This window comes from Oscarella lobularis, chromosome 10 (genome assembly GCF_947507565.1).
Source record: "Oscarella lobularis chromosome 10, ooOscLobu1.1, whole genome shotgun sequence".
In the NCBI taxonomy this organism is placed as follows: Eukaryota; Metazoa; Porifera; class Homoscleromorpha; order Homosclerophorida; family Oscarellidae; genus Oscarella; species Oscarella lobularis.
In genome coordinates this window covers 1484353-1505569 of record NC_089184.1, presented here as the reverse complement: position 1 = coordinate 1505569, position 21217 = coordinate 1484353, and the positions used below count along the sequence as shown (strand labels likewise).

Here is a 21217-nt window from a genome sequence, read left to right as displayed (position 1 = left end):
CGTGACTTTGGAGCCCGGGTCTTTTTGTGTCGAGGTCCCGGTCACAAATTTACGCGGGCGCCGTCTCTTCGCTCGGAAAACGTCAATCGACAATGGCATCGAACTTCGAATCAGCCTTGAACGATGTTATAATCGTTAGCGAATCTTCTGGAGCGATGTCGAGCGAGCGAGGGCCCCCTTTCTCGCCGAGATCGCAAGAACCACCTCATAAGCTATTCAAACCAAGTAAATCGATCACAAAAGGGTGTTTCTGTACTATTCACTCTCTCTAGATTCACCCAAATCTCCCAGAGCGATGATGATTTCGCCGTCGCAACCTAGCCCAGCTTCGATTCCTCTTCGCGTCATAGCGACGTCGAACATCGCTGGTATATCGCCGGTGAGAGTCGATCCATCCGTTGTCTTCGTAAAGGTACGGATGCCTTACTTGATACCGATGGACCCCAAAGTGCCTGTAGTCTAGATATTGTTTATTTCCTTGACCAGGTTTTGCCCTTTTTAGTATGCTTTTAGAGGGGGGTTTCTATATATTCGTGTTCCTGATTGAGACTACACTCTGCTACTTTTTACAAAGGTTGCACCACATTCACCAATTGTAATCGACATGGCAACGAACGAGAAGGAGGAACTAAAGAAGAAGAAGGAGATGGAGAGACTGGAAAAGGAAAAGGAAAGGCAGGAAAAGAGGGAAAGAAAGGAGCGGGAGAAGAAGCGGAAGCAGGAAGAACTCAATGAAAAGGTGGAGAGAGAGAGAGAGACAGAGACACAATTCCAGGTCTTTAACGTTTCGTTTTTAGACAAGAAAGCAGGCAAAAGTTACAAACAATTTCATGAAATATTTCAAAAAGCAGTCGCCAACAAAAGCAGTTTCAAGCAGCTCAGAGGTTAGATAGCACCGATATTGATGTCAAACGTAGACGATATCTTTTTTTTCTAAGACGCGCGTTGGCCCATCTCTCTGGTACAAGCCGTTTTTTGTAAAACCGGGCGTCATATTGGTGAAAAGACAACGTGTTGGTATATCCGTCAAAGAGAAAGGCGCTTTGGATCAGAGATTAAAGCAACAGGTTTATTTGGGAATTGCTTTTCACTTTCCGTGTACGAACGGTCTCGTTCTCAGAGTGCCGCTCCCGGACGTCTTTATCTCTCGGAAATAAAAGGGAGAACTCTTAAGAGAGTTGGTCGTATGTTGAGAGGTCGCGGCGGCGGCGGCGGCGGCGGGTCCCCTTCGCCGGCGAAGTCTCATCACTCGGACGACGTTGTCGTCGTTGAGAAAGCGGACGTGCCGGTCGGCTTTCCCGGACTGAGAGCGAAGTTCCTTCAGTTTCACGAAACGCATCGGCCAGCTTACTTTGGCACTTGGAGAAAGAAGAGTCGGATTGTGAGACCGCGCGCTCCACTGCAGAAAGACGCCGTGAGAAACACGCGAAGGCACGTGGGAGAAGTTCAATTCAATTTTCGCTTGTTTTAGGCCTACTTGAATTACGACATTGACAGTGCGGACGAATGGGAGGAAGAGGAACCCGGCGAGAGTATTGCTGACAGCGAAGTAAGCTGGAGCGGAATACTAAATAATAATCAACCGTTTGTGTGCTTCTTCTGTAAAGGATGACGCCGTTGAAACGGGAGCTCAGGGTGACGAAGACGAAGACGAAGACGACGGTTTCTTCGTTCCCCACGGTTACCTCTCGGCCGACGAAGGAGGAGATTCAGACGAAGAGGTTTGTATCTGGACGACTAAACCGCCGCTCCGACGGATTGTACATGCATTCTCTTTAGAAGTCTGCGACTTCTGATTCCAACAAGCGACGCGAGATGGCACGTCAGAACGATCTATCGCGCAAGTCTCATTCCGGATCCATGAAGCCCGTCATGATTGGCTGTCTGTGGCAAAGCGAAAACGGTACGCTTCCAACGACGACGGTGAAGTCGCTTGGTCAGCCGCTGGAGATGCTCATGGACAAGCTCAAGTCTTGTTCCCTTTGTCCGCTGACGAAAACTCCTATATCAGTGTCTCGAATTGAAGTGCCTTCCAAACCTGAAGTATCGTCAGTTCCAGTGGCTACTCCAATTGCTGTGCAGTGTCAGCCACATGCGACTGTGGTGATGGGAGGCTCAGCTTTTCGTCCTGTCTCAGTTGAAGGTAAACGACCTACCTACAAGTAGACGACTAACCTTTCTCATTTCTTCTATCTAGCCATGCCCCACTTGATTCGGTTTGTTCACGGAAATTCCTCTGGCTTGAATAAACTTATCAACGTTTTCCAAGCCTATTGGAAGTCAAAGCTGTCGAGCGAATCGTCGCTGGCGACGCAGACACTCATGTCGCGACGTCAGCTAGAAATGAAAATCAGGGCAATAGCAACGAAAGAAGCAAGAGAGCCGGTTCGTTGGAAGAGCTTGTGGTACGTAAATCCGGCTGTGATTGCTCAGTGGGGATTGGAAGCGAATTTGCCCGTGCCGAACTTAGTGTTCGCTGACGAAGTCCTACTAGTAAGTGGGCTGTGCGCGCGTCCGCAGCCTTCCACTCCATACTCCACTCCACAGCATCCTAACACGCCGGCTCCAGTGCCGCTTTTGGGACAGACTCACGATACAAGCAGGCCTCTAATTGTTAGTGCTGCATTCCCTCCTATGTCTTTATCTCACTGATATACCAAGGCTTTATTTCACGACAGAGTTCTTTTGTTCTTGAATGAACTAATCACAGAGGGGTAGAGTAGAGGAGAGTCCGAGAAGAGAGCGTGGGGGGAAACAAGGGGTCCTATTCTCGCTTCTACACGCAATTTGTTTTTTTTTGTCTTACACAACGCAATCACCAAGAAGGAAGAAATAGAGAGAAGACACAATGAGAACTGCTAGGCAAAAAAAGAGTAAGAGTACTAACAAACAATCCTGTCTGCTCCTGCAGTTTCCTTTCTACATGTCGTTCAATTCCGCCATTATAGAATCGAGCTGCTTTTTCGTGTCTGCATGAGCAGCCACCTCTTTGTCACATTCCTCTGAAAATCGTCGCGTCAGTAGCTCAGTATGACATTTATGTACGACTTGCCTTCTGCTTGATCGAGATCTCTTTGCAGAGCCTCAGCGCGATGCTGGTATTCTTGGCACTGCCTATCCGCCTAGACAACGAGAAGAAAACTTAGGTATCTGTCGCTAAACGGGTGCTGTCTACTTACTTCATTCAGTCTCTGCGTGAGGTCATGCACTTTATCTTCAAGCTGGTCTTCTCGTTCGTTCGACTAAACAAATGTCAGACGAGACCTCAAATGCCGGAATAAAAGGTCCTACTTTGGCTTCGCTAGTCGTAAGAGACTGCACCGTGTTACTCAAACCGTCCATCTCATTAGTGAGCTCCTTCACTTGACTAACCCAGCCCACGCGAATCACACCACACGCCCCCCCTCGGTAAAAAACGCGTTTTACCCTTCGAATTGGTCTCCTCTCTCTTCGGCCAATTCTAGATCGGCTTCGAGCACCTTGATCTTGCGCGCGGCGTCGTCGTAGAGCCTCTGGTATTCTTCGGCGGTCGCTTTCGATTCTTTGTACTTCCGCTCGAGCTCGTCGAGCTGAAAATTGCCAATTGTAAGACGTCGTTCTCGCGATTTCATTTCGATACTTACCTTGTCGTCATCGTAGGCCGTCGCATGCTCTTTTCGCTTCAATTCCCTATAAACGTGTACTCGTCGTCCCGCCCACTCAGCCCCTCCCCTTTCCCTATTTTTTACCGTTCAAACTCATCCGCCGCCGCTTCGCTCTGTTTGACGCGAGCCTGGCACTTGGAAAGTTCTTCTTCCGCTCGGTCGAGGTCGCTTTCAAGTAAAGACAGTTTCCTTTTCATGTCGTCGTTCATTCGTTGAGACTTGGATATACAGACACGCCGCCCCGGTAGACTTGCAGATTTATTGCATCTCTCCTACCGCGTTTACCTCTTCTAGTTCCGCATTCTTATTTTTTAGAGCTGCCAGCGCCGCCTCTTCTCTCTCTTCGGCTGCTTCGCAGTTCGCCTTCAGAGTCGCCATTTTCTTTTTGATCTGCTCCATGGTTCAAGTTGCTTGCAAGAGGTGTCTAATTTCCTCTAGGTGAAATTTTATGACATGCGCACGACACTGGGCCACGACTACTAAATAGATATCTACGGTAGGTGGGTGACTCCCACCCGTTGCTTTTTTTGCAGGGTAACCGTAAGCCTTTTACAATAATGAGGTAGGTACTGTACATGTATATATTCTCAGAAAATCATTTTAATTAATCAATTTACCTCACTGCAACTAGCGCACGTTCCTATAGTTCTACGCAAGCTCCGCGATCCGGACAAATGAATTCCTCTCTCGACGAAGCAGAAACGGGCAGTGCAGCAGAAGATTGCAGCTCTAGAGAAGGAAGGAAGTCGGTATTGCTGAAGCTAGCACTCTTCGGCAGCTCAACTGAAGGCGAAGAAATTCCTCTTGAAATGGTGACAAATTGAGCGTATCAGAGCGTTTAGGCTGTTCTTATAGAGGCTTTTAGTGGGATTACCTCGCTAGCGAAGATCGACTTGTAGCCTACTGCGCGTCAAGATGCATCAAGCACAGAATAGTCCAGCAAAGCAGCACGTCACCTGTAAGAACTCCATACTAGATTTGAGATCCTCTTCACTGGGTTTAATTCGGCAGGCTCACCGTTTCATAGCAGGCATTTTTAGTCGTCTTGAGAAGGCTGTCTCGTTGAGTAAAATCACCACGTCAGTGAATGTGGTCTATCTGTTGGAAATAGCGAGAGCGATTCTTAAATATGTACGTACTGGAAACTCGTCGCCCAGTTTCAATACTCGCTCGCTCTCAGACGACGTACTTGTGGAAATGTTGCCCGTGTACGATCGATTGTTTGCAGCGATAATGGAGTGCGAAATCACTGATGTCATTGGGACGTGGCTTGCTCTTCTAAGAGAAATACTGCTCTTTCCCTTTGACAATTTATCTCGAGATGCGGAAGAAGAAGCGGATTGTCAGGCAAAAAGAAAGCGAGTTTCTTTCATGAATGATTTGAGACAGAAAGTGAGCTCAAGTCTTCTAAAATGGTTTCCTCAAATGAATTCGTCCGTGCTGGACAGTGCTCTCAAAAAGCAATTTTTCATTGCGGTATCATGTAGCCTACCAACAAGCGTGATCTGCTCGCCATCGTCAGACGCATTTCCGTTTGCAGCTAGTCAAGTCAGATCAGCTCTTCAAAGCGTTCTATCTTCAAAGCTCGTAGTGACAGTGGCAGAAAGACTGCGCAAAAATCAAATTCCCGTGGTACAATCCACTTTCTGCTTCACTGCTAACGACGCCGTTGACGACGTCAGTTTCATCAGACTCTATACTTCCGTTATTCTCAAGATGGGCGTTTTGTTGCTGAGACAGTTGGAAAACAGTGACCCCATGCAAAGACGGACTATCACTTTGCTAATGTCAATTATTGAAAGCGGGGTCGACGTAGTGAAAATTTCGTTTAGTCTCTATTCTTCTCAGGACGATATCCTTATTGACGTTATTTGGCTGCTCCTAGAAGGTTGGATGACTGTGAGCAGAATGAAGGACGTGACAGACGGCGACTTTCATCGCGATTTGGATATTGTGTGTAGGAATTTCAATCCGCACTTGTTCGCTATTCATCTTATCGATTTAATTTCCTACGATCACACTGTTCTACTGGATTGGCTCATCGAATGCGACACGGAGTTTCTAAGATATTTTTTAGTCTATTTGAAATTGCTAAAATCCGATTGGGACAATTTCCAACGAGTGGCAACCACGGAGCAGCTGGATAAAGTAATGCCTGTCCTTATACGCCTTCGTCTTGCAATCGAGAGACTGCATGATCAAGAACTGTTTCCGTACAAGGTCGACTATCTGCTACAACTTCTAAAACACGTGGAAGACACGTACGAGACAAAAATATGAACGTGCAATCCCTACGCAACACAGAAACAAAGCTGAACAGAAAAACGTAAACGGAATTTTTAATGCGGCGCTTCTCTTTGGCAACGACGTCACGCTGATATTGTCAGCTTGTAGACCGCTACTCCGTGGCTTGGGACGTCGTTGGCTGTGAAGCTATGAAATTTCGTTAGATTTTGGATCAAATGCTATCTTTGTTTGCGTACGAGTGCTGGAAGCTTCCGACGTCCTTCATCTCCCACAGGTCTCTGAAGTGAACCGATTTACTGTCCCATCCAGGTAAGAGAGTGAAATTAAATGTTATGTTGTGAGTGCTGTCACCCTTTGAAAAATAGATAATAAGAACTAAGAGTTTTAATGGGAGCAGCCCTACTGCGTTGAACAGAGCAACGGCCACCGCGTTGTCTGTCAAATTTTTCGCCCAAATTTGGCAGTCGTCTGATTTCTGTAACAAAAGGGCTCAGTTAGTGCTATGGCAGCTATTACTACATACCGAACTGCAATTTGAGAAGCCAAGTCGATCTCCTTGGTGACCTGCGAAGAAACGTCTCCGTACAAGGTTTCTATTCTCGTGTACTGTACCCATTTTATCTTGATTCACGGCAATAAGTTCTGCATTGAACAGGGCCTGGTAAAGTCTTTGATTGGGGATAGAAGATGGTTGGCTTTTCATTCACCTGCTTTTGAATATCAGTCATATTACGAACGTCGGTGGCAACAAGAAGCGGGGCAGCCAGTATGCACCACATGACGAATTCGGTTTTGTATTCGACGTCCGTCATTCCAGGACATCGCTTGTTCTCGTCGTCGGCGCATCCCTTAGGTAAGCATTGCTAAGCAATCGTTGGGGGCAATTTTATGATTACCTCTCCGCCAGTCATCAGAAAATCGGGGTCGTTCCATCCTCCAGGCCCTGCGATGAGTGTATACGATAACGAGCATCGTTGACTCGGTCTTTTGCACTGTACCGGCGTATTTTGAAAGTCCGGCGTTGTGTTCTATAATGCCGGCTGTCGACTTCCAATTGTCCGCGTGGTCGTCGCCGGAACGCCACGAATTGGCGTACATTTTCATCCATTCCCAAGGGCTTTCCACGCCCCACTCGCACGAATTAAAGAAAATCGGCTTACCGGTAGCGTTCAAAGCCTTCGACTGAAAGAACGATGCATGATTAGAAAAACAGTAACCGTAAGAAATCGACTGACCATTTGAGCATACTGAACTTTAGGATCAAGCTTAGTTCCGTTGATTTTTGTGTTGCACCAGTCCATCTTCACATCTAGTGGGACGGCGAAAGTTCGAAGGTGAGATCAAAGACTTTGTTTGCTTACATTCAACTCCCCAGCTGGCGTACGTTTGTGCGTCTTGTTCGTAGTGTCCTAGGAAGAGTGTACAGTGGAGAACTGTAAGTCATTTTCGCGATACTAATTATATACCGTAGCTCCCTGGAATTTTGTAGTGGCGTCCTCCCGTACTGCAAGTGTACTCGCCGGCATCTGTGTACTGAAAACAATTCGACCTTAGCGAGAGGCACGTTTCCTTTTCAGGTACCAGCCCGAATTTGAATCCTTTTGAATTAACGTATTTAACTACAGCTGCTATGCCACTAATCAAGAAATTCTCGGCTATAATTCGAACCAACATTGAGTCTATTTACTCCGGAAAACGGCTCGGATCAGCTACGATTGTTCCATTTGCGTCCCTGTGATCAGCCCAGCAGTCTACGAGCAATAATGAGAATTGGCACTTGGGGCCGGTACGTGTCCTACGTAAAGTCTTACAGTACCGTCTAGATTAATGTACTTCCATCCCAAGTTGCGCATGCCGTTCTCGACCATGGCATCGGCGACGCTCATCACCTCCTTAGCATCGCAATAATCGCGACCGCATCTAGGTGACGATCGTGCACCGTTTAATTAACTTTTCAGCGGCCGGTTACGTACTACCTCCCCAGCGTGCACCACGTATTCCAGCCCATGGGAGGAACCAAGCCTAACAAGCGACAGCGCGACGATAGGAGGACCTCTTTACTCGCTCAGTGCAGGATGAGTACGGTCTTACCTAAACCTGTATAATTTTGCATCTTTAGTCTACCCTCACGGGATCAAGATCAAGTTTCGGCATCTTACCATTGTTCAAAGCCTGTGCGAATGCAGCGAGAGTCAAGGCTAACAGCAAAGTTGGGATCATTTATGCAGCGAAACAATGCACTACCACGTGATTGTCGTGCTATGCACACCTCCCGGAAGCAGCCCGAGGTCAGAGGTAGACAGTTACGAAGTTCAAGTTTAACGGAGAGCCAGATAAATTGGTCCTTGTGTTGCCATAGCTATGCCGTCGCCGTTAACAACAGAACAAGTCGGCTGCGAACCGACGGCATAGAGGAGGCGCGCAAGGTGAGCCTTTCCGTCATACGTGTCATTCGTCAACATGGACAGATGAAGACGATTGTCTGCAACGCTCGTCACGGCGAGATTATACATGTGAGCGCTGTAAGTCGACGACCAATCGTAGCCCTCGAGAATGAAGAGACCGGGAGCACCGTTATTGCAGCAGTATCTCGTGCACGTATCCGGCTTTGTTCCGTTGCACGCTCTGGTTTTGACGAGCTTTAGTCCTTCGCCGTTTTTCAAGATCAGATCGACTTCGAACTGTCGTTTGCCGTTCGTCGACGTCGTATGATTCGCCGTTCCGTTGACAATACTCGGACCCAACCAAGTAACGTTCTGTTTGAATACGTTGGCAATCAAAGCCAAGGCCACGCGCCGAGCGACTTCGGATTTATACGGCGGATGAAGCGAGCCTCCTTGATCTGCAGCCGTGACGAGAAACGTGTCGTTTGAATTCTGTCTCCAGACGTCCCACTCGGCGAGCCGTATTCCCGCCTGGGGCTGACTGATGACCGGCGTTTCGGCATCGCAAGGCAGGTATCCCCACGTGTGAAGCTGAATGACAACGAACGGTACGTCGTAGCCCCACACGGCGCGCCAATCGCGCATCATGTGCTCCAGATAGCACGTGTAGTCGGATCGACCAATGGGGCAGCACTCGTCGGCATTCGCCTCGCCTTGATACCAGATAGCGGCTCGAACGGTGTACGGTAAATAGGGAAGAATCATGGTTTCGTAAAGTGAAGCCGGCTTGTAATTCGAAGACAATTGCGACGACGATTGCCCACACGTGTGATCTGTTTTGTTTGTCGCCCACAATTGGACTCCCGTGCCACCGACCGCCGATTCAATGAGACCGATGTATCTGTCTTTTGTGTGCATCTTCATGATATTTTCGGCGGCCAAATAGCAGACTGCCGAAAAAGAAGCCACCGTTTCGTTGTTGCATGGCATCCACGGAGAGCTGCCGGCAGTGTCTGCGTTGTCGAGAAGAGAAACTCTCGTGCCTGGCGCTTTGAAGAGTCGCACGTTTGTATAATTGGCTCGAGCGAGTTCTTCGGCTGCGTTCGTCGTTCCTTTAACGTTGTATACCATGTTGGATTGACCGCTGCAAAAGTAAACGTCGCCAAAGTAGACGTCGCCGAATCCCGCCGAATCAATGTAAATGGTACCGTTTGCAGTGTATTCCTCGATGCCGATAGAGTATGGACCCGGTTTGGCACTGGACGTGTTTGGGAGAGAAACGTACCAGTTCCACTGGCCTTGGCCGTCGGCGTGGAAGGTTTGTTTGAACACGTTTCCTTTGCCACCGGAGACTGTGATGATCATCGTGGCTTCAGAGTTGGCCGTACCGAAGATGACCGGCGCGTGGCCGTCGTCATCCGTCGTTTGGAGAATTGCTCCGTTGGAGAAAATTGAGCTCATTGTTATGTCGGCTCTGCAGAGGAAAGTTTGCTGCAATAGAGCCAAAAGCAAGAAAATGCTCCAGGAGCATTTCATTTTGCACGTCTCGAGCTCCACCCACAATAAATTTGCCATGCGCAAGAAAACACGGAAATGCAGTCTGCAGAGGGTCTCGTCACCATTGGAAACGTGTAGATCAGTTCCCGTACTGCAGGGAAACGTGGCACGAATAAAGTGCGCTACATCGTTTCTCACAGTGCTGTCTCCTCGAAGTGTTCTTACACGTTCTCTTTCGCGTCGCCAAGCTGTCGAGTTCTACGTACGCGTAGAAACGAGTGCGTATCTAAAGTACCGTGACGGAGACCCCCTTTAGGGTCTTTCATTGACATGTACAACGGCCAAAGACAGCCATGGAATCCGACCCAGCCGCCTCAACCGGGCTACGGCGGACCACCGAGTGCTATAGCACCTCCTTCTGGCCCCAAAGCAGCCCAAGAATTCTACGGACGTGGGCCTCCGACCCAAGTTCCGGCGTATAGGCCTCCCGGACCCCAATCGGTCCCCTATCAGCAGCAAACGGGTCCTCCACCGCCGGCTCCCGTACAAAGGTACGAGAGTCAAGGCCCGGGACCCTATCAACAAGGACCACCGCAGGAATTCAGTCAACATCAGCAGGGAATGAACGAGGTACAGTAGATACAACAAAAATAAGAGATTTTTTCTGTTGAATTTGACATGATTGTGCAGGCAACGGCCTCAATGGGGCAGATGAGAATCAGTCAGCAGCAAGTCCCACCGGGTGGTGGCCAACTGGTATGAAGAATGCGAGTGTAGGTGAAGATTAGTTTGAGGTACAGTACTGATAGATGATGCCAACTGGCGAGGGATTGTCGCAGCCACGAACGACTTATCCTCAACAGCAGAAACAGTATCCAGGACCGCCACCACCACTAGCACAACAACAGAACCAGCCTCCTCAAAGACCATTGCAGCCTTCTTATCCCGGTCACTATCAGCAGCAACCACCTCCGACTCAATTTCCTGGACAGCAACAACAGACTCAATTTCCTCCTACTGGCCCAATGCCTCCGAATCCAAACGTTCCTCCTACGTCTACAATAGGACAGCCTCCTCCTCCTACTCAAAGATATTCTGGTCCTCCTGTTTCCAGTTTTCCTCAAGCGGGACTTGCTGGACCGCCGCAGTTTGCTCCAGGACGTCAACTGTCTCAAGAAAGACCTGGCCCGGGATCTATGCCAATGGGGCCGGGTATGATGAATCCAGGAAACCGTCAACCCCCGCAGCAAATGCAGCGGCCAGGAGGTCCGGGAATGCCAATGGCTGGACCAGGAATGGGAGGGCCTCCTTCGCCGGCCTCTCCGAGGGCGTTTCAGCAACCGCAAGCGGCGACGCCAAGCTTGGAAAACATGCCCAGCGCTGTATATATAGAGTCCAAATACCTATGAATGGGATATAAGAAAACGTCCTCGTTCTCTCTCTAGATCGCTTACTACGAGGCCGATGCTGAAAACCGCGGATCGCTACCGTACGTGACGAACGACCGAACGCTGCCACCGCTGATAACAACGAATTACAAAGTTGTCGACAACGGTAAGCAGTCTGGAAATGTTGGAATTTCTAATGAGCCTATGTGATCGTGCTGGTAAAGGCAATTGCAGTCCAAGATTCATGCGTCCGACGCTTTACGTGGCTCCCTGTTCTAACGATCAATTGAACATCAGCAAAATTCCTTTTGCCGTTGTGATTCAACCGTTCGCGACCGTTCCAGATGACGAAGTATCAATGACGCGTAGTTCCCTCTTTCATTTGGCCAAGTGTCACGCACGGTGTTTTAGAAAACGATCCGTCTCGTGGATCACGGTCCCAATGGTCCGATACGATCTCGACGAGGCCGCGCCTACATCAATCCGTTCGTGCAGTTTGTCGACGGGGGTAGACAGTACGTAGATCGATTTGATGGCTTCACAAATGAAGGTACGGCATTTTTGTCATGACAGTATTGAAGTAACTGCAACTCATTGATAATGCGTACTAGTGCCGCCCGAGTATTTCTGTCACTTGGATCATCAAGGACGGAGAGCAGATCTGCTGGAAAGGCCGGAGCTTTGCTACGGTTCAGTTGAGTTTGTTGCTACAGAGGAGTATTGCAAAGTCAGTCAGTCTCAGTCACCATTTCTTTTGAATGATTTATTCCGCGTGGATTAGGAGAAGAAAATGCCGCTTCCTCCCGCTTATTTGTTTCTGATTGACGTCAGTTACAATAGCGTTCGATCAGGCCTATTATCGTTGTGGGCTTCGACGATGATGACGCTTCTGAACGATTTGCCCAAGGAGGAAGGCCAAGACGCGTCGACTATTCAAGTCGGATTTATCACGTATAGCAAAGCTATTCATTTCTACAACGTCAAGGTAGAGGCCGAGCCAATTGAGCTATCATATCCATTTGTGAAATCCACGTGTCTGTTTACTAGGCTTCTCTAGCACAACCTCAGATGTTGATTCTCTCTGACATAGAAGACGTCTTTATGCCTCTGTTGGAAGGATTCACGGTGAACGTCGAAGAAGCAAGAACGGTTATAGAAAGGTACATCTAGTATTTTCAATTCAAACGTAATCGTTTTAAATTAATTACAACTACGGTAGCTTGCTCCAGCAGCTTCCGGAAATGTACGCCAATTCTACGGAGACGGAATCTGTGCTTGGTCCCGCAGTTCGAGCGGGATTCGAAGCTCTCAAAGTGAAACTCGCCGAGAATTTTTGATTAATAGTTTGGGTATTTTTTTCTATCTAGGCTGCTGGCCGTCCTGGAAAGCTCTTTGTTTTTCACTCGGCTTTTCCGTCGTACGAGGGTCCCGGAAAGCTCAAAAACAGAGAAGAGAAAAAGCTGCTTGGAACGGACAAGGAAAAGGTCTAATGAGTGTGCATGCATCGCCGAAAAAAGGGAGCAAGGCTTTTTCTCTAGACTCAGTACGCTCATCAGTCGCCGTACTACAGAAAAGTGGCCGAAGAGTGTGTCGGAGCGGGCGTGTCTGTAGATTTATTTCTCTTTCCCAATTGCTATATGGATATCGCGACAATTGGGACGTTGACGTCCACTACGGGAGGCCGACTCTACAAGTACAACTATTTTCGAGTAAGAAAAAGTAGTGTGGCTTTCATTTTGACTATGAACTCTTCATTTTCAGGCTGCTGTGGATGGTGATCGTTTTGTTGAAGATCTCACGTATCGTTTGCAAGAGCCTGTCGCTTTCGACGCTGTTGTGAGAGTTCGCTGCAGCCCAGGTATGTATAGAGCAACTTCTTCTCGCGATGATTGCCGCCGGAGAAGTTACTGCATTCCTGCTCTTGCTCGCACTCTCCCCGGTAGATATGTGGACGAGACCCTAGCACACACGGCGCGCCGCCCGGCGCGCCAGTATTCCGTAAAAATCTTAGCTGTGTTTGTTTGATCACGTCAAGTACTAAGTGTAGCGCACGTTCGGTGCCATTGAGCCGGCATATAACACCTTTGATGATTTTGCTGACCAAGCGTATTGCCGTCGCTGCCTATCCGATCGCTTTTCGCGTTCAAATAGCGACTGAATGTCTTTAGAATAGACTCACAATGTACTTCGCAGCCGATTTCTCGCTTCTACTTCGCGTATAACGCATTTCGCAGCGATCGCGCGTACTGCGTCACGGTTGCCTCAATGTAGCGTGACAGGGCGTGTCTTACGTACGTAGCAGGCGTTAGTCGTCGTCTTTTCTCGTTTTTCAATTGATTTGGAACAAAACCGATTTCAACATCGCGGTCAAAATTGCATTTGAAGCCGATTGGCATAGTTCTCGATTCAAACGGCACGCGTTTTGGTGATGAATAGCTGCAGTCGTGGTAGCCCTGTAGGGGTTCCTATATAAATACCCAGCATTTACATGTACTTATCAGTAGCAGGAGCAAGAGATTGTGGCTAGGATAGAAGGGAGCAGGCAACTCTCCCCAAGGTGTGACCATCAAGCCCGGTGGCTGGTCAATGTCCTCACTTGACAAGGGCTTCGGCCTTCCTACGTCCACTCTCTCCGCTGCGCCTGTGAGGCACCTCTGATAGGGATAAACCTCCATAGCACCGTCTTCCGTGTGGTTTGTATCATGTGTCGTAATGTTTTTTTAATTTTTAAAAGTATTCTACGCGAAGGAGGCGCGTTTTTTGAACGTTTAACGGTCTCGTAGGCGCGGAAGGGGGCCTCAGTTCAAGTTTCGCTCACACTGTACTAATTTGACGTAATAACCTCTTATCTAACAGCGTAGCTCATTTCTAGATGATTTTGAACTGCATCTATAGAGTAGAACTAGCCGAGAAGGCAACCGCGATGAGATCCCTCACCCATTACACTACATGAGCGTTTCCCAGATGTCGTGATAGTCGAGCCTAAAACTTTTGAACGCATTGTATGTCTCTCACGTTTTTTTTTTCTTTTAGGCATACGAGCCGTTGACGTCTTCGGAAGTTTCTTCATGAATAATAGTACGGATATCCAATTAGCAGCCGTCGATCCTCGCACGGTAAGCCAAGTCAATGAATAGAAATTGAAACGAGATAGTGGCAATCCTAGTCTATCGCTGTTGACATTAAACACGACGACAAACTGGACGAAAAAGACGGGGCCTACATTCAGGTAGACCAATTCCCTGCTTTTGTTCGTGGCGGTGCACTACGACCCTCGTTTTCTTAGGCCGCTATGCTGTACACGTCGTTGTCGGGACAGAGGCGAATTCGCGTTCATAATCTATCTCTGTCCTGCTCTCCTCAATTAGCGGATCTGTATCGCAACGCGGAAATTCACTCTCTCCTTAATTTCTTTGCAAAGAAAGGTTGGAGTTTCTGCATTTACGATTCTCTTCGTTATCTCGCTTTCGTTTCAGCTGTTCACCTAATGCTCTCCACTCCTTACAAGACAATTCGCGAACGCCTCACGGATCAGTGCGCCGAAATATTGGCTTGCTATCGCAAGCATTGCGCCGCGCCATCGAACGCTGGCCAAGTCTGGAGACGCGAACGATGCGATTTCTATGAACCGATCTTTTTCTCTCTTTTGCACATCTAGTTGATTCTTCCTGAGTGCATGAAATTGCTGCCTCTCTACGCCAACTGCCTCTTGAAACACGAAGCTTTGCGTGGAGGTAAGAAGTCGATGTGGGACTCGCTTAGATAATTGTGCGACCGTCAATTGAATCTTTGCAGCTGGTGACATGAGTGTCGACATGAAGTCGTGGCTTATGCAACTCATATCCTCGTCTAATTTGGCTTCTTGCTTGGCTCTCCTGTATCCTAGGCTGTTTCCCTTGGTAAGGAAATAGAACAGGGTGGGTTGGAGTTCAAGTGTTTGAGTGTTTTCTTTTCTTAGCACGACGTTGAACCGAATCAAGCGGACTTGCCGCGCCTTCTTCGTTGCTCGTATATGTTTTTGCGAAGTCAAGGGGTCTATCTGCTGGGTAGGTTGTAAGTGTCTCGCGAAATTTTGGCGATTGGTAGCATATTTATTAGAAAATGGAATCAATGCCTTTATCTGGGTGGGCCAAGATGTTCGAGCCGAGTTTTTGCAGCAAGTTTTTGGAGCTCCTTCTTTTCATCATTTAGAAGCTGAGAAATTGGTAGACGCGGAGACTGGCACTACCTTTTTTGCTTACTTCATTCCTATTCTCTTTTAGACGACTTTGCCATCTCTTGGCAATCCCCTATCGCACCAGATTCGTGGTATCATTGACAGAGTCAGAAAACAGAGGCAGACAGCTATGAAGGTTTGTTCTTCGACAGCCAGAAGTTTACCGTACCACACTATTACGTGGCTACTTTTAGATAATGGTGATCAAGCAGAAGGATAAACTTGAAGGATGGTTCAGAGGATTTTTGGTGGAGGATAAGGGCACAGATGGCAGCCCATCTTATGTTGACTATTTGTGCCATCTTCACAGGGAAATCAGAGAACTGCTAAATTAGCTAAGTTTCTAGCTTGGGAAATATTGAAGCGACGAAACTGATTCATTAAATGTTGACACATTCTTCAGCGAAAGCGTGCAGTGCAGATGATCTTTTCTATAGACGCCAAATGAACGACAAGGGTATGTTGACACTATTTATAGACATATGGTTTGTATCTTTAGAGTTCGCATGCGCGATCCTAAGAGGCCAGTAACCGACCGACTTCGAGCTCCCGAGACTACAAACGAAGATTTAGCAGTTCTTGGCAGCTGTTCTTGGTTGTTCCTGGCCGGTAGTAAAAGCGGCGGCGAGTTGGCGAGTGGCGACGAATCGCGTGCGCTAAAGCGAGAGATTCCGATGGAAAGCACCTCGAAAGATCCTCCTCCTGAGCTGACCGTCGACGAGGAAAGAGTGAGAATGATGTCCTAAGTGAACTGCTAGAGTTTCAGTGAAGCGAGACCCCTCTACTAGGCACTGGCTCAATTCGTCGATGCATCGGCTAGCGACAAAACGCTGCCGGAATGGATCGGAGAGCGCGACGAAGCACTTAAATTCCTAATGGCTCGCAAGTTCGACGTGAACCGAGCGATCCAGCTCGTGAAGAATCACATGGTAAGGCCATACAGTACCGTAGGAATAAAGCATGTACGGAGAAAAGTCGGGAACCGGAAGTAGATACATTGAGGGCGCACACCCCACCCCGGGAATCGCGGATTACCCGTTCCAGTTCTCGTTTCTGCGTGTGTGAGTGGGCGTGTTATAGGTACTTCGCGATCGTTACGGACTTGACATGATCGATCCAGAACGGGATCCGGTTCGCGCCGAGCTGGCTAGCGGCAAATTGACTGTATTGGTAAAGAAAGAAAAGTCTCGCGTCAGTGAATAAATGAATGAATAAAATTCCCGCTCTTTCTCCTCCCCGCCCACGTCACATCCCCCTTGCAGAACGCGAGAGATCGAAACGGCGCTCAGCTGATCCTGATCACGATGAGCCAACACCATCCAAGCTCCGTTCAGCACATAACGACCATAAAAGCCCTAACAGTGCACTTGGATACGATATTAGAAAGGTGAAAAGGGGGAGGGGACGAGAGAGAGAAAAAACGTGAGGGAGTAACACTGTTCTTGTTCTAGTATGCAAACGAGACGCGACGGTGTAGTTCTACTTATTAACATGCACGGGGCTGGCTACTCTAATTTCGACCGAAAACTCGCGACCGCTATCATTAGTCTCCTGCAGGTGAGACCGAACGTTTGGTCACGTGGTATTCGTCAGTCACGCAACGTCATCTCTCATAGGAGGGATATCCCGCGCGTCTCAAGCAACTCTACGTCATTGACGCGCCGTGGTGGTTCAAGTCAGCGCTGGCCGTCGTACGCTTATTTATGAAGCAGAAGATGCGAGAACGGGTAAATGGGGGATCAGACTCCTAGGAACCTTTTCATAATAGTCTCGTCCCCCCCCCCCGTTTCAGATCGCTCCCGTCAGTCGATCCCGTTTGCTCTCACTCATTTCGCCGGAATCCCTTCCCGTCGATCTCGGCGGCACGTTGGCCGTCGATCACTATCGATGGCTCGAAAAATGCGCGCTCCATTGCAAGGAGCAGCGTCGTCGACGTCGACGAACGACGATCGGATCTGCAAGAGATTTGCCGTCGAGTGCGCGGGCGTCTCCATCCGCCTTGGCACCCATTCCTAAAATTGTACTTCCCATTGAGAGTGAGGACGGAGGCGGCGGCGGCGGCGGCGGCGGCGGCGGCGGAGACGACGCGCCGCCTCCCGCTCCAACGCGATCTTCGTCGATCGGAAAACGCGAAAGACCGGCCAAGCCCCCTCGACGACAGCACGGAGGTTTGGAATATTTGTGTCGCGGTTGGGTTGACTCTTCGACCACTTCCGGGTTTGGTTTTTTATAGTTCTTCCCGAGGAAGATGCCGAGGAGCCGATTCGGGGCTCCGCGGACGATTGTCCGCCGCCTTTGCCGCCCAAGGAACTCGACGTCTACACGGACGACGATCGTTTGATGAGTCTGAGCGAGATGCGGGCGTTCGTCGAGGCGAGAGGAGGGCGCGGATTGCGGGAGGACTACGCGGTCATTCGAGCGGAGCAGGGGGCCGCTCAGGGAAACTTCAGCACTTCCAGGTAACGGAGAAAAGAGGGAGAATCGTTTACGTCGTTGTGGTGTATAATCTAATAGAGACTTCTCGTACGTGGTAGAGTTTAGGGGGTTTCTGTTTGGGATGGCAGCGAGTATCTATAGTAATAGACAATGGTTTTTCTTCTTTCCGTCTAGTCATCCAGCGAATATGCGGAAGAATCGCTATTCAGACGTTCAATGCGTTGAGCATTCGAGAGTGAGACTGAGTTTGATCAAAGACGACGAGGTTAGCGGGAAGGGGAAGCGCGCGCGTTTCTAATTCGAGTAGCAAGGGGAGATATCTATAGTTCTCTGATTACATCAATGCTAATTACGTTGACGGTTACGAGCGCGAAAACGAGTATATTTTCACTCAAGGTATGTTTGACTGTTCGGTTTACGCATAGACTTCAGTTGTAGCTCTTCTCGCGCGTAACGTAGGACCCCAACCGAATACGTTTTCCGACTTTTGGAGAATGGTGTGGGAAGACAATGTTCTCGTCATTGTCATGCTAACCAGGTAATGATACCCACGTTAATGATTTGACCTTGTTGGGAATTTCTCCTCCGCTTGCTCTCGTCTAGGGTTCTCGAAAGGGGGCGCATGAAATGCGGTCAATATTGGCCGGATGTCGACGGCACCAAGAAATTCAGTGGCATTACTATCGCAACGAGTTCTGAAGAGCGCGCGGACGGATTTACAATACGAGAAATGGACCTGTGCAGAGTAGGAACCTCGGTAAATGAATTGGAACTAAAAATCGTCATTGCTCTTATTCGAAGGGCGACGAGACTCGGCACATTGTTCACTTTCAATTCACTGACTGGCCCGACTACGGTGTCCCGTCTTCAGCCCAGTCTCTCTTCCAACTCATGACGGAAGTTCGCGCTCGCCGCGAGAGTGCTGTCGCGGCGGCGGCGACGCCGCCTCCTGTTGTAATCCATTGCAGCGCGGGCATCGGACGAACTGGGACGTACGGAGCTATCGACATTTCCTTGCGACAATTGGCCGCCACGGGCAAGGTAAACGTCGAAGGTAACGTTAGAAAGATTCGATCGCAGAGGTACTTTGCCGTTCAAACGCCCGAGCAGTACGAGTTTGTGTATAAGGCGATTTTGGAAAGTGGGCTATAGATTAGGGAACGATTTATTCTGTTGATACTGGACTATCAAGTGTTCTTTTGTGTTGATTTTGGTATTTTTGATTTCGTTTTTCGGCGTCTTTCGCGCGGCGTCAAGACCATCTTGTGCTTTTTTGCAGCCTAGAAACGCAGGAGTGAAAAGTTAGTACTCAGAGAAAGTACACTACATTCGAACCCCACTTAGAGAGACCACCTCTAGGAGATGAACGAAGTACGTAGTTTGAAAAAAGAGGTGGTCGCCGAAGCGGGGTTCGATTCTACTGTACAAGTGATTCTTCTAGGAATTTTCTTTTCTGCCGGTTGATCTCTCTCTTCTCGCCAAACGACGATTTTGATAGTTTCTAAAGAAGAAACTTTTCGTCAGGCTTCCGTCTGTTTTCTTATGTACCAGCTCGATTTCTCTTCTTGCTATCGTGACTTCGTTCAATAAGGTCAACACGTCTTTTTCAGCAACGCTATAATCAGTCAAAGTCGTGCCTGCAAAACAAGGCAAGTACACAGTAGATTTTCAAAATTACGACCATCCCTAGAGAGAGCGCATTTTTTGAGAGATAATCTTAATCCCCCCAAGGGGGGTCGTATTTGTTGTTGGTCGTTAGGCAGGGCTCTAATGTAATTGCGTGCCTACGTACCGATTCTCTTTTCAATGGCTTGAATTCTCTTTACGTCGTACTGTGTAACCAACGTGACGGCCAAGCCCCCGCGACCTTTGCTCACACAAATTACACTGAGAAACTATATCCAAAAAGCCTAACACCTGCTCTAGCAGTTCTGCCGACGCGATGAATATAATCCTTTGGATCGGCGGGCACATTTGCGTTTAGAACGACTTGAACTGTCGGTATGTCAAGGCCCCTGATTATGCAGACAATAGACTAGCAGTCAAAACGTCTCGAATTCTTGCCTGCTGGCCACATCAGTGGCAACTAAAATCTTGACCTGATTTGATTTAAACTTAGCCAGAGATGCCAGCCTAGATCTCTAGTGGAAGTCGGTGTAATTCTAAGACAGTACAGTGTACGACACGTAGCGCCAACTTGGGATAGTAGTGAGTGTAAAGGGGCACACGAAAAGTCCGAAGAGGATAGCAGTTGCGCAAGAATTTGACAGTTTCTACGAACGGATGCTTTGCATTGTTGTTTTTGTATGTGTGTGTGTGACCAAACCTGCAGGTCGACGTAAAAACGATCACACTGCAGTCGTCTTTCTTGCAGAAGTGCCGCAGCAAGTGAATCATATAGCAATCCTTTACCTAAAATACTTATCTCGTTACTCTAATTCACCGCCAACGCAAAAAGTGACTAACTTTTGCTGGCATAAGCACGTATTTCTGATGCAACTCATCCACCGTTGCAATTCTGAGATAAGGCTCGTAGTTGCTATATAGCCATTTGCGGCTTTTTCTTACTCTGATTTTGCTTCGTAGAAGACGGGCTTTTCTCCAGCCAGGTCCTTAAGATCTTTGAGTGCGTCGGTCAATGTTGCACTAAATAGCAGTGTCTGTCTTCGCGTTGGAACAGCGTCAAAAATCACGCTTAGGTCATCGGCAAAACTCGCCTCAAGAAGCCGATCTGCTTCATCGAGTACCTCAATTATGCATTCATTGAAACTAATATCACTTTAGCAGTCCATTTCCATTCTTTTACCAAAAATTTAATTTTTTGCAAGTGAAATGTATCCGAGCTTTGTAGATGATCGGCGAGACGACCCGGAGTGGCGACAACGACGTGAGGCTGACTAGACAACTCAATACTCTGACGCATCATATCTAGGAAATAAAGATTATAAGCCCGACGACGTGCGCTATCACCTCGCGACACGGTACCCATTCCACCAATAACGACTGCAACTCGGAGTCCAATCGGCTTGCCAATGGCTCGAAATTGGTCGGCAATTTGGTAAGCGAGCTCGCGAGTGGGAGTGAGCACGAGAGCATATATTCCGTAGGGATCGGCGGCAAGGTGTTGGAGAATCGGCAGAGCGAAAGCGGCCGTCTTTCCGCTCCCCGTTTTTGCACATCCCATGCAACTCTTTCCTGAAGAAATCGTAGCGGTTTTCTTTCTGCCAAGGAAAAGCGCAACCTTGTAGGATCGGTGGAATGCAGTGCAACTGAATTTCAGTCGGTCGGCGAAATCTGAGTGCGGCACACTGGCGAACGATCCACTCGCTCAAACCGAGACTGGAGAATGACATGGGTTCCCCGGGACTCAGAGCTTCTGGAGGACGACTTCCCGTATAAGGTAAT

At 48.5% G+C, this 21217-nt stretch overlaps 8 protein-coding genes across 13 annotated transcripts; 4 read left to right on the top strand and 4 right to left on the bottom strand.

Moving 5' to 3' along the window:
- Positions 1-16: 16 nt before the first annotated feature.
- Positions 17-2679, top strand: LOC136191887 (chromatin assembly factor 1 subunit A-like). The gene is made up of 10 exons (XM_065980310.1): positions 17-225; positions 273-412; positions 575-739; positions 798-884; positions 939-1067; positions 1121-1414; positions 1472-1549; positions 1608-1721; positions 1780-2143; positions 2198-2679. The coding sequence occupies exons 1-10, from the start codon at positions 93-95 to the stop codon at positions 2650-2652; spliced, it is 1959 nt and encodes a 652-aa protein (XP_065836382.1). The 5' UTR covers positions 17-92; the 3' UTR covers positions 2653-2679.
- Positions 2680-2774: 95 nt separating this feature from the next.
- On the bottom strand, positions 2775-4105 carry LOC136191896 (tropomyosin-like). The gene is made up of 8 exons (XM_065980323.1): positions 3930-4105; positions 3729-3862; positions 3624-3669; positions 3427-3569; positions 3292-3367; positions 3180-3242; positions 3053-3122; positions 2775-3002 (listed from the first exon to the last, which is right to left on the bottom strand). The coding sequence occupies exons 1-8, from the start codon at positions 4041-4043 to the stop codon at positions 2920-2922; spliced, it is 729 nt and encodes a 242-aa protein (XP_065836395.1). The 5' UTR covers positions 4044-4105; the 3' UTR covers positions 2775-2919.
- Positions 4106-4161: 56 nt separating this feature from the next.
- LOC136191920 (uncharacterized) lies at positions 4162-9412 on the top strand. Of its 5 annotated transcripts, none has more exons than XM_065980355.1 (12): positions 4162-4206; positions 4276-4456; positions 4510-4602; positions 4656-6200; positions 6257-6480; positions 6547-6744; positions 6799-7103; positions 7150-7225; positions 7297-7326; positions 7381-7468; positions 7517-7677; positions 7737-9412. In XM_065980355.1, the coding sequence occupies exons 1-4, from the start codon at positions 4202-4204 to the stop codon at positions 5922-5924; spliced, it is 1548 nt and encodes a 515-aa protein (XP_065836427.1). In that variant the 5' UTR covers positions 4162-4201; the 3' UTR covers positions 5925-6200; positions 6257-6480; positions 6547-6744; positions 6799-7103; positions 7150-7225; positions 7297-7326; positions 7381-7468; positions 7517-7677; positions 7737-9412. The 5 variants fall into 5 exon arrangements, with proteins under 5 accessions (XP_065836427.1, XP_065836429.1, XP_065836425.1 ...); XM_065980357.1 differs by having other exon boundaries at positions 6257-6494; XM_065980353.1 differs by having other exon boundaries at positions 6257-6744; positions 7737-7959; positions 8011-9412.
- Positions 5859-8184, bottom strand: LOC136191924 (uncharacterized). Of its 2 annotated transcripts, XM_065980362.1 has the most exons (16): positions 8049-8182; positions 7868-7917; positions 7708-7811; positions 7579-7642; positions 7473-7527; positions 7358-7424; positions 7253-7300; positions 7127-7200; positions 6890-7073; positions 6788-6834; positions 6599-6739; positions 6504-6549; positions 6415-6455; positions 6295-6366; positions 6128-6243; positions 5859-6077 (listed from the first exon to the last, which is right to left on the bottom strand). In XM_065980362.1, the coding sequence occupies exons 1-16, from the start codon at positions 8109-8111 to the stop codon at positions 6014-6016; spliced, it is 1236 nt and encodes a 411-aa protein (XP_065836434.1). In that variant the 5' UTR covers positions 8112-8182; the 3' UTR covers positions 5859-6013. The 2 variants fall into 2 exon arrangements, with proteins under 2 accessions (XP_065836434.1, XP_065836433.1); XM_065980361.1 differs by having other exon boundaries at positions 6415-6549; positions 8049-8184.
- On the bottom strand, positions 8091-9828 carry LOC136191919 (sialate O-acetylesterase-like). Its single transcript, XM_065980351.1, has one exon. The coding sequence runs from the start codon at positions 9809-9811 to the stop codon at positions 8210-8212; it is 1602 nt and encodes a 533-aa protein (XP_065836423.1). The 5' UTR covers positions 9812-9828; the 3' UTR covers positions 8091-8209.
- A 115-nt stretch (positions 9829-9943) lies between these two features.
- Positions 9944-15784, top strand: LOC136191912 (protein transport protein Sec24D-like). The gene is made up of 24 exons (XM_065980340.1): positions 9944-10034; positions 10089-10402; positions 10463-10528; positions 10582-11154; positions 11218-11326; positions 11385-11512; positions 11572-11710; positions 11772-11887; positions 11942-12145; positions 12208-12320; positions 12380-12473; positions 12528-12644; positions 12699-12869; positions 12922-13018; positions 14194-14276; positions 14327-14389; positions 14447-14585; positions 14637-14755; positions 14819-14894; positions 14956-15059; positions 15119-15206; positions 15259-15365; positions 15423-15512; positions 15571-15784. The coding sequence occupies exons 2-24, from the start codon at positions 10103-10105 to the stop codon at positions 15709-15711; spliced, it is 3237 nt and encodes a 1078-aa protein (XP_065836412.1). The 5' UTR covers positions 9944-10034; positions 10089-10102; the 3' UTR covers positions 15712-15784.
- Positions 15785-15854: 70 nt separating this feature from the next.
- Positions 15855-19043, top strand: LOC136191915 (tyrosine-protein phosphatase non-receptor type 9-like). The gene is made up of 13 exons (XM_065980344.1): positions 15855-16104; positions 16165-16305; positions 16457-16546; positions 16639-16763; positions 16828-16933; positions 16993-17103; positions 17169-17544; positions 17610-17835; positions 17987-18077; positions 18139-18208; positions 18272-18350; positions 18416-18557; positions 18614-19043. Exons 1-13 carry the CDS (start codon positions 15859-15861, stop codon positions 18962-18964), a joined length of 2154 nt encoding a protein of 717 aa, XP_065836416.1. The 5' UTR covers positions 15855-15858; the 3' UTR covers positions 18965-19043.
- On the bottom strand, positions 18960-21211 carry LOC136191923 (probable ATP-dependent RNA helicase DDX49). The gene is made up of 13 exons (XM_065980360.1): positions 21054-21211; positions 20798-21007; positions 20619-20740; positions 20381-20559; positions 20279-20330; positions 20139-20224; positions 20010-20085; positions 19877-19953; positions 19730-19827; positions 19605-19679; positions 19361-19449; positions 19239-19313; positions 18960-19092 (listed from the first exon to the last, which is right to left on the bottom strand). Exons 1-13 carry the CDS (start codon positions 21163-21165, stop codon positions 19000-19002), a joined length of 1344 nt encoding a protein of 447 aa, XP_065836432.1. The 5' UTR covers positions 21166-21211; the 3' UTR covers positions 18960-18999.
- Positions 21212-21217: the final 6 nt, after the last annotated feature.

Coding starts and splice junctions, on each gene's coding strand:
- LOC136191887 (XM_065980310.1), top strand. CDS start 93: ATGGCATCGAACTTCGAATCAGCCTTGAACGATGTTATAATCGTTAGC. Junction 413..574: donor CATCCGTTGTCTTCGTAAAG/GTACGGATGCCT, acceptor CTTTTTACAAAG/GTTGCACCACATTCACCAAT. Junction 885..938: donor CAGTTTCAAGCAGCTCAGAG/GTTAGATAGCAC, acceptor TTTTTTTCTAAG/ACGCGCGTTGGCCCATCTCT.
- LOC136191896 (XM_065980323.1), bottom strand. CDS start 4,043: ATGGAGCAGATCAAAAAGAAAATGGCGACTCTGAAGGCGAACTGCGAA. Junction 3,670..3,728: donor GCGGCGGATGAGTTTGAACG/GTAAAAAATAGG, acceptor ACACGTTTATAG/GGAATTGAAGCGAAAAGAGC. Junction 3,368..3,426: donor AGAGGAGACCAATTCGAAGG/GTAAAACGCGTT, acceptor GGGCTGGGTTAG/TCAAGTGAAGGAGCTCACTA.
- LOC136191920 (XM_065980355.1), top strand. Junction 4,457..4,509: donor AAGAAATTCCTCTTGAAATG/GTGACAAATTGA, acceptor AGAGGCTTTTAG/TGGGATTACCTCGCTAGCGA. Junction 4,603..4,655: donor AGCAAAGCAGCACGTCACCT/GTAAGAACTCCA, acceptor TTAATTCGGCAG/GCTCACCGTTTCATAGCAGG.
- LOC136191924 (XM_065980361.1), bottom strand. CDS start 8,111: ATGATCCCAACTTTGCTGTTAGCCTTGACTCTCGCTGCATTCGCACAG. Junction 6,835..6,889: donor CGGACTTTCAAAATACGCCG/GTACAGTGCAAA, acceptor CACTCATCGCAG/GGCCTGGAGGATGGAACGAC. Junction 6,078..6,127: donor GTCGGAAGCTTCCAGCACTC/GTACGCAAACAA, acceptor GAAATTTCATAG/CTTCACAGCCAACGACGTCC.
- LOC136191919 (XM_065980351.1), bottom strand. CDS start 9,811: ATGAAATGCTCCTGGAGCATTTTCTTGCTTTTGGCTCTATTGCAGCAA.
- LOC136191912 (XM_065980340.1), top strand. CDS start 10,103: ATGTACAACGGCCAAAGACAGCCATGGAATCCGACCCAGCCGCCTCAA. Junction 12,321..12,379: donor GCAAGAACGGTTATAGAAAG/GTACATCTAGTA, acceptor CAACTACGGTAG/CTTGCTCCAGCAGCTTCCGG. Junction 12,474..12,527: donor CGGGATTCGAAGCTCTCAAA/GTGAAACTCGCC, acceptor TTTTCTATCTAG/GCTGCTGGCCGTCCTGGAAA.
- LOC136191915 (XM_065980344.1), top strand. CDS start 15,859: ATGGTTTGTATCTTTAGAGTTCGCATGCGCGATCCTAAGAGGCCAGTA. Junction 16,547..16,638: donor GCGGCAAATTGACTGTATTG/GTAAAGAAAGAA, acceptor TCCCCCTTGCAG/AACGCGAGAGATCGAAACGG. Junction 18,209..18,271: donor CGAGTATATTTTCACTCAAG/GTATGTTTGACT, acceptor CGCGTAACGTAG/GACCCCAACCGAATACGTTT.
- LOC136191923 (XM_065980360.1), bottom strand. CDS start 21,165: ATGTCATTCTCCAGTCTCGGTTTGAGCGAGTGGATCGTTCGCCAGTGT. Junction 21,008..21,053: donor CATTCCACCGATCCTACAAG/GTTGCGCTTTTC, acceptor CGATTTCTTCAG/GAAAGAGTTGCATGGGATGT. Junction 19,828..19,876: donor GCCACTGATGTGGCCAGCAG/GCAAGAATTCGA, acceptor CTGCATAATCAG/GGGCCTTGACATACCGACAG.